Here is a 21,082-nt window from a genome sequence, read left to right on the forward strand (position 1 = left end):
AAAGTTTAGATATCTGTTAGACACTTTTTAAAATTAACGGACCTATTAGAACACAACTTTAAAAAGTTTAGAAAATAAATTCGTAACTCTCATTTATACATAAATAGATAAAATATAATGTATCCATTTGATAACTATTTGCAAGGGCATGGACAGTTTAAATTTTGTTTTAGGCTTTAAATTTTAAACTTATTTTATTATACTATAAATTTTGAAATATTTTACCTTGTCTCTAAGTGAAAATATCGTAAAAATTTATATTTATTGGCAAGGGAAGTGAGCAAATAATTTGAACTAAATTTGTTTTTTTAATTGTAAATTTCATTGGTTAAAATAAAATATTGAAAATTTAAAGAATGAAACAAGATTTAAACCAATAATTTGTTAAACTAGTGTATATATTATTTTATTCTACTTATTTAAATTGTAAATATATTATCATTTTGGATATTTATATATAAAATGCTATTTTATTATACAAAGAACAAATCTTTATCAAATCATATTTTAAAATTTTTACGATTTAGATTTCAAAGTACTTAAAATGAAGGGGAAAAATAATGGATAAACAAACAACTTAAATAGTTTTATTCTTGATACATACCCATCAACATTTTATCCATTATTTATCCATAGGTATGTATTTAAATCAAAGATTAAGAATGATCAACAAACAATTAATAACTATTTAAGTTCTTAATTTTTAAACAAATCAAGATCGAGAAAATAAAATTTTTCAATCATTGACTCAAATCTATATTGTCGAATCTCATTCTAATATAGAGGTACTTACGGGGGAATGGAATAAAATTTAAATTTTAAAAAATAAAAATTATTACCAAACAAAGTTTTATTTATCGAAGATCCTCTTTAAAGTTAGACTAAAATATTTGACAACTATATAATAGTTAATTAATGGTAATTAAGAAGCTTCGTGACATTTATATATTCCTAAGTAGTTCATGAGCTTAAGAAGTTAGTTTTCAATTCTATAGTCTATAATGTTTATTATTGTTATCATCTTGACATGATAGCTACAATCCTACCATAAGAAATTTGAAGAGATTTAGTGTTCCGTCAACTACGCTAAATTAGAAGATGTTAAGCAGAGTTGGAATTAGGTTGTAAGAATTTGCACGCATTTGAAAAGGGTGGGACTACATATCTTATAAGAAATGAGGATCGGGAGTTTCAACACTGTAACATTGTACTCGTCTTTTAATAGTTGGAATCGTCCTTCTGCCAAATGTCAACAGATTTATTGTCGGTCAAAATCTTTTCCAAGTCGTTGAATTGAACTCTCCTTATGAAATCATGGGTCCGTCCTCCTCGTCTCTTTGAAATGTTTGAGTTGAAAACATATCATTGTAGATGACGTTAAATCCGATAGAATTCCAGTAAGAAAAATATGGTTGAAATTAAATATATGTGCCAATCGAATTTAGGGGAAAAAAACTAGGTATAGTTTTTTTTTTCCCTAAATTCAAGCCATTCCATTAAAAACACAAAATTTAAGGAATCCTATTGTGAATAATTGTTAAAAATTAGAAATTTGGAAACTAATGATTAAACTTTCGGTTAAATATATATCTTCAATAAAAAGTTGGAGGTTCGAATATTCGGGTTTAACTAATAATTACTTTATTGATTTCAAAAGCATATTTTGAATAACTAAAATTTGTTGAACAAACACCTTTTTTCCATTATTTTTTAATTGTTTTTAAAAGTTCAACAAGGACAACTATGAGATAAAATCATCAAAAAATTTTATATTATAACAGATATATCATGCATTAAGTTGGGTTCAGACTTGGCGCCTAACAAACAAAATAACAAATTATTAAAACTAGTCTATTTGAGTATAGTTAAACTACACCTATCATCGACTTAAAAATCGTAAGTTTAAATCTCCACTTTCACACTGTTCGACGAAAAATTCAAAGAAGAGAAAACTTGAATTGATGAACTTGTATTGTATTTATGTATATAGTGTTACAATCTTTAATGTATGATCATCGGATTAATTCTCTCATATGTGAACTTTAATTCGAGAGTTTGTGAGTTTGTTCTTGAATCAATGAGTTTGCGCCAAATCTTTAGAGTCTTCGACTGTGAAGTCTAATGCTTGGCGAAGTTTGTGGTTTGATGAAGTCTTCGACTCATTTGACAAAGTCTGCAGCTTGATGAAGTATTTCAGTTCGTGAGGTGTTCGACTTATAGCTTGTGAAGTTCTTCGATCGATTGCTTGACGAAGAGAATATTCAGAATTCTTGAAGCCTCGTAGTCTTCAAGTCTTCAATTATGGTTGTAGATAATTCTGAATGCTCTAAATCTCCAACGCTTCTGGATTTCTCCGACTCCCCAAATAAGAGATGACCTCCTCTTCTTATAGAGTCTCGGTGGGTCTTATTAGGCCATGGGTTTAATGGGCCATGAACTTGGGTCTAGTCTCTTCATAGGTTTTGATCCAATTAATTGATTATATCGGATGGCCATGACATAATTTAATTCATCGATTTTAAAATTAGTTCAGGACACTGTATAACTTTACCATTATTGATCTTAAATGTAATTTTAAATTTGTGACATGACATCTAATAATTAACCAAAATTTTTCCTTCTGACACACTTCTTTCACTCGGACAAAAATACAAATTATTAAAACAAAAATATGGTTTTGTGAAGGACGTGGAGAGAGAGAGAGAGGAAATGCTATGATGTCCACATGAAAAGAAATATATATATATATTATATATTTGAAAAGAAATTCCATGGCATATGTAAAGTTTGTCCTCACATGAGCACTCCCAATAATGAAATCTCAACTTTGGTCCATCACGCTTATTTAATAAAATTGATGGATCATAATGATGTTGGACACCACTCCCGTCCCCCATTAATCTTCTAATCAATCACATGATTATCCTCTTTTCTCACTCAAATTTCTTTCACTATACATCAATAATAGAGATTTCTATTTAATTTTTAGATTGAAAATATTAAATATTAAGGTAGGATTTTAAATATAGCTTTTAGTACATGTTATGGATGAGAAAATCCCAATTTTCTACCATTCAAATTCCATAAGATATCTAGATTGATTCTCCCAGATTCAGATAATCAGGATTCAACTCGGGAAGTAAGACAAATCCTGGAGGTATGCCCACAACACTCTACATTTTATACTTAACTACTCCGATTATGACTTAAGCATCGAAGCTTGTGTGGCAAAAGCCGCACCAGTGTTTAATGCTATTTTGTTTTGCATGTCTCGTCGATCCCTTTTATTCTTGAAGATTGGTGTGAGTTTGACGGAATCCTAAGAGGTCAAATTTCTGGATCAACAATATAATAATGATTTTAATAGTTCCAAGAAATAGACTCTAGGTAGAAATTAGATCGATGCTAAAATAAAATGTTTAAATCTCATCTTGAATTTATTATTTAATTCAAATTTTAGTTATGAAATTTTTTTAAAAATAATAATTTTGTTTATTATTTGTCTTAGATTAAAAAAAGAGGGGTGATTGCGGATAAAGAGTAATTTATGCAACTAATTTGTATTTATTGCTTTCTTGTGGTAATACATTACAAATTGCCTTATGATTTCAATACGATCAAGCTTCTTGACAATTTTATAAACCATTTTAATTGCTTCCTAATCTATCTTAGTTTAAAAATTTAAAGTTTTAGCCCAATCTCTGTGTACTAAAAAATAAAAAATAAAAATGAAATTCCGACCTCCTATTTTATTACTTTTTAACTATAAAAGAATAAAAAAAAAAAAAACTTGTTTGAGCTGATTCAAATCCGATCTCATGCTTAAATTCGGATGTTGTATTAATCTTGGAGAACAACTGATAGCACAAAAATCGTGCCGAATTTTACTTTTAAGACAGTAGATTCTACCGTACAACAACATTGTTTCTTCTTGTCTAAAACACCTCAATCACAATCAGGAGGTCTTAAGATTGTGAATCCACCATAATTGATGTAGTTATCGTGGTGTGGTTCGCCCATCAAAATAGGGACCAAAATAAAATAATGTCCGAAAATTTAGAATCCAAAGTGTGGTTTAAATTGAATATACATATTGATTGATTGGTTTGGAGATGACAATGAGAGAGACCTCAACGTTTACATAGAAATTCAAAGTTTGGTGATAACTTGTACGTTACAACATTACGACCTTTGATTACTCGACTATAATCAACGGCTGCGATTTAAGATCCAAGTTTCTCTTCTTTTTTCCTAATCTTTCGGATCCTTTAACTTATTCAATTCACTTTTCTTTTTGTTTCTTTTCTCTTCTTTTTAACATTTTCAATCAATTGACTTTCTTCAACTTTTTTTTTTTAAAATAAATTACGTTTTTTTGTTTTTTATAATCTATAAATTAGGTATTCTAAGTTCCTAACCCACTCCAAATAAATCCCTAGAATAGGTAATTTGAGGATTGCTTAAGGTATTAGATGTTATATTCATAAAAAAAACCCCTAAAAAATAATAATTATACGTTAAACACCAATTTGAGAATAACAAATAAAACAAAACTAAAAAATATTTATGAAGCCCTTCGAACTATAACTAAAATCAGCTCAACTGCAACAACACTTGTTAAGATATATATATCATAAACCTGGAAATTAAAAAATAAAACTAGAAAAAAAAAACCAAAATTAGCTGATAAAATTTTCAAATTTTAACAAATACATCCACTGTATAAATATGGATTTATTTATTTTCCCCCAATTTCACCTCCGAAAAGCAAAAAAAGTACAAAAAGAAAAAAGAAAAAACAGAAATACCTTATAGAATCAAACGTAACGCTCCCTCCAATCTCCACTACTACAACAGAGGAGCGATCGTGTAAAGTAAACCATTTGTATTTACAATGATCCTGCGCCTTTGAAGGCTCCATCAAATCAAATGGACCAGCTCTCACGGAACGCGGACTGGAACTGCACGAGAACGAGCAGCAGCACGATCAACGCCGCGACGCCCCACGGCGAGCTCCCCTCGGGTGGCAGGCGGTGCGTGCTGCGGCGGCGCTCCCACGGCGAGGAAGCGAAGAAGCTCGGATCGACGGAGGAGAGGCAGCGGACGAGGACGATCAGCAGCACCGGCGTCGCGAAGAGCAGCCAATTGATCTGCTCCTCGGCGGCCTCGACGGCGGACTCGTACGAGAACCACCAGGAGGCGCCGAGGAAGACAAAGACAACGCCGAGGAGGAGCAGCACCGGGTACGGGAGAGGATTCAGCGACAGCGAATCGAGGATCGAATCGGCGGTGCTTCTTCTGTATTGGCTCATTGATTTGGGGATTTTTCTTCTTCAAATTCTTCGTATGGAGGAAGAAGGAAGTTCAGTTCAGTGCATTTATAGCGGGAGATCGGAGGGGTATGGATCAGGTGTGGGCAAGTGCATGGGGAGCCATGTGGTGGTGGGCCAATCTTGGCCGTTGATTTATTTAATAGGGCCATCGCTTTGATTTAGGGTTCTATGTGTTTTAAATCCATTGCACGTTAGTTTTCATTGGGTTTTGGGGGGAAGAAAAATTGTAATAAAATAAAAGTCTTGGTCAATAAACTTTTTGAAGTTTATCCAATAAAAAAATGTAAAACTAACCGACCAAAAACCATATGGACGGTGTATAAAATGTTTCAATCCCTAGATTGGTTTTTCAAATATGTTTCTAGCAGTAGATTTATAAATAAATCTCAATTAAAAAATTATTGTCTAGTAATATATTTGTAAATTGGTAGTTACCCACTAAATATTTACTTCAATAAAAAATAATATTAATTTATTTATTTTAATTATAAATAGGGGTAGATTTTACCAACTCGAGATGGTTTGACTGGAAATTTAATTAAATTTGTTTTGTTGAAATAAGGATTAAATTTTGTAAAATACATATTTTATATAAAACATTCAAATGAAAAAATATTATGCATAGAATAAATGAAAAGAGAAATCAATTCATTACATTTTGTAAAAATGAAAAAAAAAAACCAAAAAAACAAAAAAGGGTCCCTTCTTCTCTACGTGGCTCTTTCCATAGCTGTAAAAATCATTTCCAAAATAATATCACCCAATTACAACCATAAATTTTTCCATTGAATAATGTTACTTTTAAATTTTAATCTTTTTTTACCGGTGGCGTAGTCATTGAATTTGGTTATTATTATTATTATTCGAAGAGTTGGCCTGTGTTAATTTTAGTTTATACTTTCAATTATCTTTTCCGTTGGTAAAATTCGATTTTTACGTCGTCACCTATGTCCCATCATAAAAGATATTTGTGACATATTTTAAATGTCACGAAAAGTGGAATTTGTGACGATTTTAAAACATCGTGAAAAACGAAAATTTTACGTGACAGTTATAAAACGTCACAAAAAAAATTTCGTGACGTTTTTTGATTGTCACGAAAAATAGAACGCAATAAAAACTCGATTTTATACAAATTTATGGCTATATTTTAAAAAATTTAACGAGTGAAATGTCATACTAAAATTATGATAAAATATATATTAAATAAAAATGAAAATGAAGAGACCATGTCATTTTTTTTAAGTACATGGATCAAAATGAATGTTTTTGAAAAAAATAAACCACAGTGTAAAGTATGTCTTTTAGTACAACAAATATGACGTGTGAAATTTTAAAGTCCAACTTTAAATATATTTATCGCTAACTATATTCATGTTGAGACTTTAATCATTAGTTAACAATATTAATTTTGATACAACCGTTGCGATTTCATTAAACTACTTTTAGTTGAGGTGTTGTGTTACATGTACCACCGTACATGAATCGTTCATCAAATTAATGTGAACTTTCTCATTCATGAAAAGCTAACATCATTTATTTGTGATGTTGACCATTTACAATATTAAATAAAGTACATGAACTGATATTAGACTTTTACTACTGTAAAAAATATTTCATTAATCTATTTATTTATCTATCATATTCATGTTCATGTCATGGGAGCATTTTGTTAAAGAGTGTCAATGAGAGGCAAAAATGTTAATAAAATTAATTAAAAATTTATAAACAACTGAATACACACCGTGTAAAGAAATACTTTCAATTTCATCCGATTGAATCATAGACGATTTTACCACTTCTTAATTATCTCTAAATTTGGCTACATTTACCCACTAGTTTTTTTTTTACACATAAAAAATCTTGCACAAAATTGAATTACAAAAAGTACACACATTTCACTACATATTCAACATAGTGTGACATTCGTTTAAGTTTCCATCAATTTTGTATTACGTTTATATGTTTAAAGTTTATGACCCATCTGAATATAGCTCAACTAATTAAATACAATATATTATCTATCAAAATATCAGAAACTTGAATCCTCACCCTAAAAATAAATGTTTCGAATTTATTGAAAGTCTAAAATAATATACATTTCTTTTAGAAAAATTAATACACCAATGAGCAGCGAAAATTTTAACTTAGAAGGTATCTAATAAATTCTCAACCTATCAATTTGGTATCAATCTATAATATATCAACACATGATTAAACATTGAATAGATTGAACCCAACATTAAAATACTAAAAAGTTTGGTACTAAATTAGACACCTATTATCATCCTTAAAGTCGCTGATCAATTGCAATCAACTTTATGAACTAATTTCTAACTAATGTTGTCTTGTGCTTACAAGGGAGAGAAAGCAATATGATCTTTTTTTCTTTTTTTTTTTACATAGAGAAAGCAATATGATCATGTAAGTTACGACCGTCACACTGATTCATTAATCTCTTTTAAATTAAGTCATTTGAATGGGTGACGTATTAGGCCATGAATCAATCGAGCATGTACCAATATCTTATAACTTATCGAAGTAAATCCAGACCTAAGAAGATTGACGAATGTCTCTCCCCTGTAATGGTTGATAAACATGCAACATAATCAGCATTTAATAGAGGTGATAGCGGTGCAATTCCAACAAAATGGACGGTCACAAACTCAGAGTCCAATGGTTCGCCATTATTCCCTTTTCACTTTCCACCTTCTTCCTGTCTGTAACTCTGAACTCAAAACCAGAGGTCCAAATGGAAGAACAAATGAAAAACCCAACAAATCTTCTGAAACCGTAAAAGAAATTACGTTTTGGATCTTTCAACCGTACACGTGCTCTACCTAACAAGTAACAAACGCCCCCTTTTCCTCTGCCCCTCCAAAACCAACTCCTCCATTTTTGTTGCACTTCACTCTCGACCCTTCTCTGTATTTTCCGCCTTCTGGGTCGCCGTTTCCGCCGCCATTGCCGGCCGTCGCAACCCCTGATGGCGTTTCACCATCTGGGTATCTCTCTTCTTCCTTCTCCATGATTCACCTGCGCTTGTTTTTGGAATTTCTGTTCCCATTCCCATGTGGGTAGCTTCTTAATTACACCCCAATGCGCCGTTGCGGCGGTCGACGACGGGCCTGCTTCTGGCCCGCCTGATTTTTCTGTGTTTTCCAGTCTTGCATGGAGCTTGCGTTTCTTTAATCTCTGAAGGTGGTTGAGAAATTCGTTCTTAATCTGTTTGCATTTGGTTGTTTTTCTCTTGGGTTTTGATGTTGATGCTCTGTTTGTAATCTTATGATTAGGGGTTTGTTAAACTGTGGTTTAATGAAACGAGGAATGAAAATTTTGCAGGAGAGTTTTAGGTTCTGAAGAAATGTCCGCTTCCTCCTCATCGAACACGGCTCAGAGCGGGAATGCGAGAAGCAACGATGGCTTATTGACAGTGAATGAGATTGAAGAAACTGAGTTTTCGAAGTTATTGAATAGGCCGAGGGCGCTGAACATGGAGAGACAGAGGTCGTTTGATGAAAGATCGCTTGGGGAATTGGCGATTGGTTTCTCCCCGCGGCTATCGTCGAAAATTTCTTCGGAGAACTTCGCTCGAATGATGGAAATTAGTGATCAAACTCCATCTCCTGGCAGAAAATCGGATTTCAATACTCCGAGATCACAGAATGGATTCGAGCAGCATCCCATGGTGGCTGAAGCTTGGGATGCTTTGAGGCGTTCGTTGGTCCATTTCCGTGGCCAACCAGTCGGCACTATTGCTGCATTGGACAGTACTGAAGAGAATCTTAACTATGATCAAGTAAGAACACTTCTTCAATGATTACTTCAATTCATTGCTCAATCCTTCTTTGGCTGCGTTTATAATGTAGGGGGAAGTCTCTGTTCTTGCTTCTACCCTATTGCATAAATTGGTAGAAAATCAGTTTGTACAATGGTTCAGAAAATATTTTATCTGTTAAAACGTTGGAACTCACAACCACTTGTGCATTTTTAAAAAGAAGCAACTATAAATTATAGCAACGACATGGACCTATGAACACTTTAGTTTGGACAAATTATTTGTATTCGACACTCCCGACATTTGTTAGACATTCGCAATCTGGTTGAACAAATTGAATTCAAGTCCGAGACTCGTTGTGCATGTGTGGAATAATTGTTAAATAGAATAAACAAACTAACGTGTCACCGTGTCTGTGTCTTAAGATTTGTTGATAATTGTTTAGTTTTTCATGGATCCCCCTTACCTTCTTTTATCTCTTACAAGAAGGTTGAAAGGCGACATACAAATACTTTATTTCCTTGTGTAGGTGTTTGTGAGAGACTTTGTTCCAAGTGCCTTTGCTTTTCTGATGAATGGGGAGCCTGAAATAGTAAAGAACTTTATCTTAAAGACACTTCGGCTTCAATCATGGGAGAAGAAGATTGACAGATTCCAGCTTGGAGAAGGGGTGATGCCTGCTAGCTTCAAGGTGCTTCATGATCCAGTGAGGAACAGTGAAACTTTAATAGCAGATTTTGGAGAGAGTGCAATAGGAAGAGTTGCTCCAGTTGACTCTGGATTTTGGTGGATTATATTGCTTAGAGCATACACAAAGTCCACTGGTGACTCGTCCTTGGCTGAACTACCAGAATGTCAGAAGGGAATGCGCCTTATTTTGAGTCTCTGTCTTTCGGAAGGATTCGACACATTCCCTACACTTCTCTGTGCCGATGGATGCTGCATGATTGATAGACGAATGGTGCGTTTCTTTCAACCTTATTCTTTTAAGATATAACAATGAAACTAGCAATTCGAGCCTGACTTCTGAAGTTCACTGGGGAGACACTTTGAAATATTGCAATCTGTTTGTGGAATGATCCCAATTGTTAGAATTATGGTTTAAAATTTAAATCCCATATAGCTGAGCGGTTAAGACATTTTTGCTTTTCCTAGGAGGTGGATTCAAACCCTCATCCCTACATTTATAATATGATATTCTCAAAGAAGAAAAAACCTTATTTTGATCTTTGAACTTTCAAGTTTGCCCCATTTTAGCTCTTGAGCTTTCAAAATGTCTATTTAATCTCTAAATTTTAAAAACAACTATTTTAGTCCCTGAACTACCGATGTATATTTTTTTTTTTGTGTAAGCAACAATTTCATTGATGTATGAAATTACAAAAGCCCAAGAAGGGTTACATAAGACTCTTCCAATTTGTCAAGAGGGAAGAATAGCTATAGTGGTGGAAAAAAAAATTAATATTCACAACTTCCGATGTATATTTTAGACCTTGAACTTTAAAAAAAGAACGACCCTTTAAGTTCTTGCTATTATTTTTGCCACTCAATCTTACCCAATACTTGTCTCTACCAACTTAGGTGACTTCAATATATATACAGAGTTAGCACTTTATTACACATATTCAAAGTTATGAGATCCATTTGTTAAAATTAAAATAAATGTGAGGACCATAATGATTATTTTTTAAAAGTTAGGTACTCGATTAGATATTTTGAAATTTTAGGGATCAAAATGGAATAAACTTAAAAGCATCAAAATCAAAATAGACATTGTGAAAGTTGAGGTACTATAATGGAAAAAAATCTTAGAAGTTCAGGGACCACGATGGGATTCAAATTTAAAAATTATTTATCTACATTGTTTGGCTGAATTCATTATGATGTACTTCTTATTTTTGGCAGACTATAGGCTTCGTTAAAGACAATGTTAACAGTACCTTGTATTTTTTTACTATGAATATCCTGCCAATGCAAACTAAAGGGACTGTATGCATTATGCAGTCTTGTAATCATGATTATTATTCATTCATTTCTTATTTCTTACTGGTTTTATCATTGGTTTCAGGGTGTGTATGGCTACCCAATTGAAATTCAAGCTCTTTTCTTTATGGCTTTAAGGTGTGCTTTGCTTTTGCTTAAGCAAGACCATGAAGGGAAGGACTTTGTAGAAAGAATCACAAAACGGCTTCACGCCTTGAGCTATCACATGAGAAGTTACTTTTGGCTGGACCTAAAGCAACTGAATGATGTATACCGATATAAAACTGAAGAATATTCTCATACTGCTGTGAACAAGTTCAACGTTATACCCGATTCCCTTCCCGAATGGGTTTTCGACTTTATGCCAACTCGTGGTGGTTACTTTATTGGAAATGTCAGTCCTGCAAGAATGGACTTCCGTTGGTTTTGCTTAGGCAACTGCATTGCAATTCTTTCCTCCTTGGCAACACCAGAACAGTCCACTGCTATTATGGATCTTATAGAATCACGGTGGGAAGAACTAGTCGGAGAAATGCCGTTGAAGGTTTGTTACCCTGCCATTGAAAGCCACGAGTGGCGAATCATAACTGGATGTGATCCGAAAAATACAAGATGGAGTTACCACAATGGTGGTTCTTGGCCAGGTAGAGTATTGGTTTCTTAGTTCACATTTGAAACTCAACTTCAAGTATGCGAATTTATATACTTGTTTATGAGACTTCGTCCTTATGACGTGTAGAATCTACAGAAGTTTTCAGATCATTGCTATAACTCCGAGTCCTCTGACCTTTGAAGCTAGATCAGATATTGGCACCGCCGTGATAGAATAGAGTATTAATGGGAATATATTGAGAATGTTACTAGGATCCTAGTAGTGGCGTAGTAGTAATTAGTTAGGAGTTCGTTTTTTTAATACAACAAATGTGAGGATGGGGATTGAGCCTCCGACCTCTAAGGAAGGAGCAAAATGTCTTAACCGCTGAGCTATACTCATGCTGACTATGTCAGTAGTTCGTAGTCTCTTTCTAGCATTACATTATAGTTTCAATGTTGTTTGGGATCCTAACATGTTGATAATAATGCTTTGCTTGCAGTTCTTCTATGGCTTCTAACAGCTGCATGTATCAAGACCGGTCGACCCCAAATTGCGAGACGCGCACTGGAACTGGCTGAAATGAGGCTGCTGAAAGACAACTGGCCGGAATACTACGATGGGAAGCTGGGGCGATTTGTCGGAAAACAGGCACGGAAGCTGCAAACGTGGTCGATTGCAGGTTACTTGGTGGCAAAGATGATGCTGGAAGACCCTTCTCATTCAGGGATGGTGTCCCTGGAGGAAGACAAGCAGATGAAGCCTGTAATGAAAAGGTCACATTCATGGACTTGTTAGTGCTTCTTTTTGAAGCTTGTGATGATTCTACTTTCTTCCTCTTCTACTTTGTTAATTAGTGCTTAGTTGAACATTATCGCTAATACAGAAATCTAAGGACACGTTTGTTTGGCAGTGTTTTTGTTTCTTTCTCTTCTGTATGAACGTTTCTAAAATTGTGTGAATAACAAAATCAAGTTTTTCTTTTGTTACCAGTACTCGATTCTTTTTTAAATATAAATAAAAGTATTATTTTATTTTTTTGAATTACAAAATGTATAATAAATATTAAAAAAACAAATTTAATATAAAAATGTTGAACATTTAATTTAAAAAATAAAATTTATATAAATTTATATTTTTTTAATTTACAATTTTAAAGAACGGGAAATAAGAAAATTATGTAAAAAATAAATAAATTCATTTTTAAAAAATAAAACAGGTAAAGTGAAATAGTTAATAAATTATTTGTTAAAAGCATAGGGAATTCTATAGAATGAGTTGGATTTTTTTTTATTATTTTTTTTAACAAATAGTGGAGATTTAAACTTACAGTTTCTATGTTTTCATATTGAAATTTTTTTATCTGAATCTAAATACTGAAAAAATATATATTTCTTTTTTCAGAAAGAATAAAATATTTGATAATTAGCTAAAATAATTTAAGGTTATTTTTTTATCTGAATGTAAATACTGAAAAAATATATATTTAAGATTAAGAAAGAATAAAATATTTGATAATTAGCTAAAATAATTTATCTAAAGTTCTTAGGTTCATAAGTTTTAAAAATATTGAACATGGATGAACATTCCAAAGTTTTGGCGGAGCACAGGGTTTGATGCAATGAAGAAAGAGATCGAAGAAACAAACAAATCCCATTACCCATTTCTTTCTGGGATTGCAAGAACAAAATCACTGCAACATATAACGCAAAACAATCCCTCCATTAAGCTTTCTTGTAAGCAGCAAACATAAACAGAAATCGAAGTTTCAGACTGATAATCGAGACGAGAAAATATGCTCTCAGACGGCCAGATTCCTCGCCAAAATCCCTTCAAACGAAATCCCAGGTCCAAATGCCAGAATCAGTCCCCATTCCTCATTTTCCCGCCCACCCATCTTCGTCTTCAAGCTCTCTTCCACCATGTATTCCAGCACGTACACGATCGTGTTGCTACTCGCATTTCCATAGTCCATCAGAGCTCGCCGGCTCGCCGTCAGCTTCTCGGGTAACAGTTCGAGTCTCTTCTCCAACCTATTCAGTATCGCTGGCCCGCCTGGATGCACTGCCCAGAACATTTTGTTGTATTCTTTCTCGTGCAGCCCAACTGTTTGAAGAAATGCCTCACAGAAACTCTCGATGTTATCTTCGATGATCTGGGGAAGTTCTCTTGCTATTGTGAAGCTAATACCCTCCTCTGATAGTCGCCCATCGATTATGTTCTGTGTGTTGGGAATGAATTTCTGGGTTGCCCTGTGGAGTTCAAAGAGTGGCCGTTCACTGCCCAGAACAGGGTCAGCGCCTATTATCATTGCTCCAGCCCCGTCCCCGAATAGCGCCACACCTACCAGATCGTATGGACGATTGGCGCTCGGTGGCTTGTAGCTGTTAAGAAGTTGATATTTGTGTTTAAATCTTGAGAACAACTGTTATATAATGTGGTATGATAATAGAAGATTCAATAGCTTTTTGGGAGTGTCAAAGTGTTACCCGATGATGGTTGTTTCGGAGGTGACAAGTAGAACTCGGCTTCCAGGGTTGTTTTCAGCCAAATCCTTGGCGACTCGAAGGCCTGCCACGCCTCCTGAGCAACCCATGAAGTAAAGCATGAGGCGTTGGGTGTGAGGGGCGAGCCCAAGGCCCCTTGCTAGGAAGAGATCTCCACCGGGTAGGCGAGCTTCACTGGATGAGACATAGACTAAGTGGGTAATGTCTGAAACAGACCTTCCCCAGTTCTTAATGGCAGCCTGTGAGGCTTCAATGGCCATGTCTGTCACAGCTTTGTTGCAGATCTCCAGTCTCTGCTTTATGGTTGCTCGACCTTCCATTGCTAGATCTGGGTACTTCTTCAGGATCTCTTCTGACATCACCACGTATCTGGTTTTGACTGTTGTTGTCTTGCCTGTGGATTGCCATCAGAGGAATGACAGTTAATTCAGTTAAGAGGAGGAAGTTTTTACAAGTGCAGGCAGATATATCTGCTCCCTCTAAAGGTCACCATCACAAAGTGGTTCTCTTATTATTTAAATCTCAGGTATGCAAACTAAAACTCAGATGGAGGAGAAGGGCATCTAGAGAATGATAAAGTGTACCTGTAAAATTCTTTAAAAATCATCTTCTTAGGAGTTAAAAGGTTTTATCCAAATCGAATATTCAGTCAAGTATTGGCAAATTTTTTCAGATCATTGACATTTGAAACGTTATTTTGATTTCAAAATTAAGAACTCCCCATACCGAGAAATTATGGGAGGCCCCATAATGTGGTATTCTGAATCCTATAACTTATAGTAATGTATTTAACCAGAAAATCGATTATGCTCCTGCGGAAGTATCTACTCGTTATGGAATCTCAGGTGTCAAAGTGTGGATTTCATATAAAAAAAAAAGGACGTGTTATATCTGAAACGTACGAAATATAGTAAATATTGTAAAGGCAAATGTAGTAGGGGTTGCAAACCAGACGGTACACAACTTGGTTTTGGAAGATATGACACTAAAAGTTGTAGAGCTGGTCGTCTTTCATATCGAGCCATTGAAGCAGCGCGTCGGGCTATAATCGGACAATTCCGAAGAAATGGTAAAATATGGGTAAGAGTTCTCGCGGATCTCCCTATTACCGGGAAACCTACAGAAGTCAGAATGGGAAGAGGAAAAGGAAATCCTACGGGTTGGATTGCTCATGTGTCCACGGGATAATTATTACTTATTAGTGAACTTATAAATTTCAAATCTACATTCAACGATTATTAGGGGAAACCAACACGCACACAAACAGAGAGAGTAGAACAGAAAGTTTAAAATTACAGAGTCGAGTGAGCTTGTGCTTGAGGTCTAAATCATCACAGCTTGTGTCCTTGAAATACCCATCAACCAGGTAGTCTTGGAGGACAAGCTGGGGAGGGAAGGCCTTTCCAAGAGCCAGAATTGTAGCTCTACCAGGGCTGGCCTTTCCCTTGGAAGCTCCCATTGCCCCATTTCTGTTTTCCATCTCTTTCATTTTCAGCTCTCCAAAGAAACTTTGGAATCAAACGGTTCTTACTCTGCAATTTGTAAGGACAACAAAGCTATATATAAAGTTGTACTACCTGTTCATCACCTAGAAAGAAAGTTTGAATGCTCAAACTCTATAATGGAAGGCATGTGATTTGAAAGTAAGTGAAGGTTTTAGAATGTTAATTAGTTGAGAAACAGGACGTTCATGTAGGCTGTGTGTGGTAATAAGGTAGAGATTTGGTTAAGTGTTCATTTGGTGAATTTGCAGTCCAGTTGACTAGTTGAATTAACATGTTCTTAAATTCATCAGTCACATTGCAAAATATCCAGTGGAAAAGAGCTCTATATAGAGGCAAATATCAAATGCTATTTCGGTTCGCTTGCTCGGGCTGGCCGAAAGACATTTACCATACAACAAAATAGAGAGTACATGATCTGATTTCCAAATGTATACATCCTCAGTGTGTTATTTGACTCTTGTACATCACATATTGTCCAATCAATATCTTGTATTGTATGGAAAAAAATGTGGGTAGGAAGCATCAAAGTTCAGCAATGCACTTTCCACTGATGAAATTTATAACTTGCGTAACTGCTCGGTCCAGCGCCGCAGAAACCGTAGCCAAATTCTGCAAGAATTCCTCTGCAGTTGGTTTATCACCATCGACGACATCGGTTACAGCTTTTACAAATATTGCAGGAACTTTGAATAGATCTGCCACATAGGCAACTGCTGCTCCCTGAAATTCAAACTTTAAAAAGTTAGAGACCTGATGTTTGCAAACACCAGATTACTGATCAACATTTTAACTTTTACCTCCATATCTTTGACCGTGGCATCATTAGCTGTAATCGATGCTTCATCCTGAGCGGACATGTCTAGTGAGTCTCCAGTCGATAATTTACCGACCTGATGGAAGAAACAATACTAGATACATTAGGTGATCGAAAATATATAACTATAGAAGTCTTCACATATAAAACTTGAAAAATTACACAATAGAAGTTGATGGAAGAAGTTGAGCAAATTTTTTCAGAGTACAGCAATAGAATGCAGAATAACAAGGAAAACTTAAGGCTTATTACACAAACAAGATTAGTACATTCCAAAATGATCTAAAACTCTAATACAGCACGAAGGTTTCTACACAAAGATTCAAATTAAAATTAGGGAAAATGGGACGAAAATGAGGTAGAGGGAGCGATGTGAGATATATCGAGTCACGGTGCCTGCCTTACATCTATCTTCATGCAATGATCCTTATGGGTGAATTATTTTGCAGTTCAGCATCGAAACGAAAGCTATTTGAAATGAAAACTCGAAATACTTTCCAGGCAAAATATCAGAAGTCAACTTGTCTACTTCAAAACATCACAATGCCAAAATAAACCAATGCTGTAGATGATCAAACTTTGAGAAAATAAATATTCCATGACATTAACTCTAATTAATTTGTAGTTAAGGAAAGTCACCTTTAGATTGAGTTCCTTAAGGAGATTGGGTGTAGACAGTGCTTGCTTCAATCCGACTCCATATAAATCAAAAACCTGTAGGGATACAGAAATTGGTGCAGAAAAGGATTTTAATGACAGAGTTCTGTAAGACAGAACTGATGAGTAAGAAAATCAACATCACTTAGGAGAAGATGTGCTTCTCCATCTACCACGAACAAATTCATCAGATTATCACACATGTTGACATGGTAGACAGAGCACAAAGTTCTCAACTTGTACATATAAACTCGATTTCAGAATATGAGAAAACATGATCAATCCGTTAAAGTTTGAAGATAATTGACAACTGAAGTGTAGATTTTGCCCCTTCGACTCTGGAAAAATAATACTTACTGGAATAGGAATACGTCTGTCATGGAAAGCGCACTCGGATACCAGAAACACGTCACCGATGCTAGCTCCTTTCGCCTGGTAGCATGCAACCCAGCCATCAGTCAAACACAAATAAAAATATCCTTAATCCTTCACAACTATTAGTAGGTTAAATTACAAATTTAGTTTGGTGGTTGTATCTATTTAGTCCTTAAACTTTAACAAGATTTGATGTATAGAGGAACACAACCGCTACTTGAATTTGAAAAGCATATACAAGAGAGGACATCACTAGGACTGAGGCTGAATGTCAAAAGTAGTGTTCAATGGGGGAAGGAAGGAAAACAAAAGGATAGTCAATGAAAACCCCAAAAGAAAAGGATTTACATGTCCATGAAGGAAACCACTAGTTTGATCCTCTTTTTTGACTTTTAACTAAGGTTACAGAAAACAAATTTGAGTGTTGCAAGGCAACAGTACATGCATGATGAAGCAAAACGGTTATAACTATAACAATGATACCAATAAATATCTTACTTTCCAAGACATATACATACCTTAAAACCACCAGCAGTGCCTGCATTAATGATGAGGTCTGGCTTCAATGCTTGGATAGAAGCATAGGTTACGAGAGATGCCGATATTGTTCCCACACTATCAACTCCTGAGAGGTAGTTGGAGGAATTGAGAAACAGATAACTTACATTGTAACTTCTGTGAACAAAACAAAGAAATACCAGACACAAGACAAAATCTGTGTCTACCAATTTAAAGGAAAATCTGAAAAATTACAATGAAGAGATGTCTAACAACATGCAGAACCATGTCAAGACTCCAAATCTTGTTAAAGATAGATAATCAAAAATCAAAAAGTTTGATGAGTTTCATTCAAAATTCATCACTTTTCCCAAACTTTTCACATTATGTCCATGTTACAGTGTCATTTAAAAAAAAAAAAATCAATGCTCTAGTACCATAGCTATAGTTCAAGTGTCCAACAAGTAATGAAAGTGTTAAGGACACAAACACATTATCAGAGTTAAACTCGGTATCTATACTTCATAGGCAAAAACATGATAAACACATCACTTACAGCCACAGCAAGTAAATCTAAACTAGATCGTGTGCTATTGAGAGGCTTTGTTTGGTTTATGAGAAATTGATTAAAAGGAAACAAAATGAAAGCTAGTTGAACTGTAAAAATAAGACATGCAGAGCATAGGCACAATAGGCTAGACTCAGTTTTCTCATGGATTAACAGTGAAATAATCAGGGAGTAAATCATTAGGTGACTACAAAAATGTTGGTGCTAGAGAAAATAGCATAGCTTGAACAGGACCAACAGGGCTGCTAAGGGTCAGTTTTTGTAATGGTTTATACATCGTTAACATTAATAATCCATGGAGATCACACTGAAAGAACTTGAATCAAAGAAAACAGGGTAACCAATGATAAATTATCCATACCCAAGGCCAAATCCTTTCCAGGCCAAATTAAATTAATTTGAAGATCCTTGTAAGTCCCATGATAACGAACCCACGGAACCTCCTTAGGAAACCTGCACAATCAAGCATTTCATCTAAAAAAGTCCACACCAACAAGCAAGAAAAATGTTGAACAGTTGCAGTAAAGAAAAATGCAAGACCACGTAAGGCAATAGTCAAAACAAAAAGAAAAAAAGAATCAAAATCAACATCCCTCCAAAATGAAGTGTAAAAAGCAATACAAGAACGAAAAAAAAAACTCACACAGAGTTGAGATCTTCCGTTAGTTGAAACTTATCCACTAGAGGAAGCGCTTCGGTCTGCATAGCTGAAATCGCCAAATTAAATTACAACCCAACAGTCGAAATCACAAACTAAGAAAGAAAATCACAAGTAGAGAGAAGAAGACGGCCAAATAAGAAGATGGGTTACCAATTACGATGAGAATAGACGAAATTGGGCGCTTGTTGTGAGACTGAGAATCCATGGATTCGTCTGCAGAGCCCGAAATCTCGTTCGGAAGAGCCATGGCGATCCAATAGCAATAAGAGAGCGAGATTTTTGCACCAATTTAAAGGAAAATCGGGGGACTTTCGTGCGACTCAATGGTAGAGAACGTGGCACAGAGTCTCTACAAAAACAGCCCCAACGGCGGCTGTTTCAAAGGCAAAGTACCATTTTTTCTATTGGAATTTCAATTGGTTGTTTTAAAGGACCAAAAAAAGAAAAGAAAAAAAATCTTAAATATGTAATTTTATCTTGGCACATTTTTGTTTTGTTTTTTTTTTTTTTTGATTTCGTTTAAAATTTTCAATATCATACTTTATTTGCTAAGTTTACTTGAATGAGTTAGACATGTTAGGTTTAAAAAATTGAAATCTTATCCACTTTTTGACTATACTAAATTGCCTGATTTAAGATATTTTGTTGAGGTAAGTAGCAAACTTATCGAAAGTAAAATACCTACGAAAAAATACACATTCTAAATTTCTACTTTAGTTAGTTAAGTTATTAATCAATACAAATGTTTAAGCTGATATGTGAGGTTAAGTTTAATTATTTATAAGTCAAAGTGAGCATAGTTCAGTGGTAATTAGTACATACCTCTAGTCAAGAGACTGATGGATTATGGTAGATTTAATTATTTATAGGTATTTTAAGATAGTTATTTACTTATTTGATTGAGAAACATATTACGTTTGTATATGTTATGGTTGAAATTTTATATTCGACCCAAAAAACCTTGTCCTTACTCGAATTTTATATGTACTCTATTTTAATATTTATTTGGGTTTCAAACTTTTTGTACAAATTTAATTTAGCCATTAATTTGATGGTGCGGTAAATTAGAACGAAAATGGAGTTGAAAATATTATTTTAAGACAAATCAAATAATACCTATTATGTGAATTTGAATTTGGTGTAATGGTTAAGATATTTATAACTTTTTTTTTTGTGTCAAATGTTTGAAATCCCCAACTTATGTTATATTTTAATAGAAATATAAATCATTAATGTTGTTACATTCAAATTAAAATGTACATAACTAGAAATATTTATAGGCTCGGTATATATTTTTTTCCTAGAAATATTTATAGGCTCGCGGAGACCCGTAGTCGTGGACGGCAATTGACATATTACCCTTTGTCTTGACATTAAAAGTGGGACCCACCGATTTGTAGAGTTCAATTCAATTTTGGTGTACCATTTTCATTGTCCGCACATAATTATTTTCTGTTCAACGTCATTCTATGAAAATAAATGTTTTTCTTTCTTATTGGGTCAGAGATTGAGCTAGGGTTATACTCGTTGATATAGGATTCTTGACGAGATATTTGATTCGTATTTGAGTTAAGGTGGGCTCTTAGATCAATCAACTGGCGACTTACAAACAAAATGTTGCATCAGTGTATAGAGATGGCAATGAGACGGGACGGGACTGTGGGGCCATCCCCATCCCCGTTAAAATATATTTTTTATTTTTTTTCAAATTTCATTTATTTTTTATTACTAGTATAAGAAGTCAAGAAAAAATGGCTAATATATTTTTTATTATTTTTTTTAAAGTTTAAAAAATATTTATAAAATTTATA

The 21,082-nt window shown here is 34.3% G+C and overlaps 4 protein-coding genes across 5 annotated transcripts; 1 reads left to right on the plus strand and 3 right to left on the minus strand.

Annotated features, from left to right (window-relative positions):
• Positions 1-4,719: 4,719 nt before the first annotated feature.
• Positions 4,720-5,363, minus strand: LOC111007895 (uncharacterized). Its single transcript, XM_022280434.1, has one exon. The coding sequence runs from the start codon at positions 5,310-5,312 to the stop codon at positions 4,926-4,928; it is 387 nt and encodes a 128-aa protein (XP_022136126.1). The 5' UTR covers positions 5,313-5,363; the 3' UTR covers positions 4,720-4,925.
• A 2,631-nt stretch (positions 5,364-7,994) lies between these two features.
• On the plus strand, positions 7,995-12,678 carry A/N-INVB (Plant neutral invertase family protein). Of its 2 annotated transcripts, none has more exons than XM_022280471.2 (5): positions 7,995-8,338; positions 8,676-9,132; positions 9,641-10,072; positions 11,180-11,738; positions 12,189-12,678. In XM_022280471.2, exons 2-5 carry the CDS (start codon positions 8,698-8,700, stop codon positions 12,482-12,484), a joined length of 1,722 nt encoding a protein of 573 aa, XP_022136163.1. In that variant the 5' UTR covers positions 7,995-8,338; positions 8,676-8,697; the 3' UTR covers positions 12,485-12,678. The 2 variants fall into 2 exon arrangements, with proteins under 2 accessions (XP_022136163.1, XP_022136161.1); XM_022280469.2 differs by having other exon boundaries at positions 7,996-8,534.
• Positions 12,679-13,247: 569 nt separating this feature from the next.
• LAP5 (Chalcone and stilbene synthase family protein) lies at positions 13,248-15,880 on the minus strand. The gene is made up of 3 exons (XM_022279977.2): positions 15,490-15,880; positions 14,176-14,587; positions 13,248-14,070 (listed from the first exon to the last, which is right to left on the minus strand). Exons 1-3 carry the CDS (start codon positions 15,680-15,682, stop codon positions 13,488-13,490), a joined length of 1,188 nt encoding a protein of 395 aa, XP_022135669.1. The 5' UTR covers positions 15,683-15,880; the 3' UTR covers positions 13,248-13,487.
• A 128-nt stretch (positions 15,881-16,008) lies between these two features.
• MTN1 (methylthioadenosine nucleosidase 1) lies at positions 16,009-19,657 on the minus strand. The gene is made up of 8 exons (XM_022280623.2): positions 19,422-19,657; positions 19,254-19,317; positions 18,972-19,063; positions 18,063-18,169; positions 17,527-17,601; positions 17,152-17,226; positions 16,496-16,588; positions 16,009-16,418 (listed from the first exon to the last, which is right to left on the minus strand). The coding sequence occupies exons 1-8, from the start codon at positions 19,516-19,518 to the stop codon at positions 16,221-16,223; spliced, it is 801 nt and encodes a 266-aa protein (XP_022136315.1). The 5' UTR covers positions 19,519-19,657; the 3' UTR covers positions 16,009-16,220.
• Between the last annotated feature and the right edge of the window lie 1,425 nt (positions 19,658-21,082).

This window comes from Momordica charantia (genome assembly GCF_013281855.1).
Source record: "Momordica charantia cultivar OHB3-1 chromosome 4 unlocalized genomic scaffold, Mcharantia_2.0 BLBB01000004.1, whole genome shotgun sequence".
NCBI classification, from domain to species: Eukaryota; Viridiplantae; Streptophyta; class Magnoliopsida; order Cucurbitales; family Cucurbitaceae; genus Momordica; species Momordica charantia.

Excerpts from the sequence above, each read along its gene's own strand:
- LOC111007895 (XM_022280434.1), bottom strand. The coding sequence starts at position 5,312 with ATGAGCCAATACAGAAGAAGCACCGCCGATTCGATCCTCGATTCGCTG.
- A/N-INVB (XM_022280471.2), top strand. The coding sequence starts at position 8,698 with ATGTCCGCTTCCTCCTCATCGAACACGGCTCAGAGCGGGAATGCGAGA. Across the intron at positions 10,073-11,179 it reads GCATGATTGATAGACGAATG|GGTGTGTATGGCTACCCAAT; the intron begins GTGCGTTTCTTT and ends CATTGGTTTCAG. Across the intron at positions 11,739-12,188 it reads CAATGGTGGTTCTTGGCCAG|TTCTTCTATGGCTTCTAACA; the intron begins GTAGAGTATTGG and ends CTTTGCTTGCAG.
- LAP5 (XM_022279977.2), bottom strand. The coding sequence starts at position 15,682 with ATGAAAGAGATGGAAAACAGAAATGGGGCAATGGGAGCTTCCAAGGGA. Across the intron at positions 14,588-15,489 it reads GCACAAGCTCACTCGACTCT|GCAAGACAACAACAGTCAAA; the intron begins GTAATTTTAAAC and ends GGCAATCCACAG. Across the intron at positions 14,071-14,175 it reads TCCGAAACAACCATCATCGG|CTACAAGCCACCGAGCGCCA; the intron begins GTAACACTTTGA and ends ACTTCTTAACAG.
- MTN1 (XM_022280623.2), bottom strand. The coding sequence starts at position 19,518 with ATGGCTCTTCCGAACGAGATTTCGGGCTCTGCAGACGAATCCATGGAT. Across the intron at positions 18,170-18,971 it reads TGGAAAGGATTTGGCCTTGG|GAGTTGATAGTGTGGGAACA; the intron begins GTATGGATAATT and ends ACTACCTCTCAG. Across the intron at positions 17,602-18,062 it reads GCACTGCTGGTGGTTTTAAG|GCGAAAGGAGCTAGCATCGG; the intron begins GTATGTATATGT and ends GCATGCTACCAG.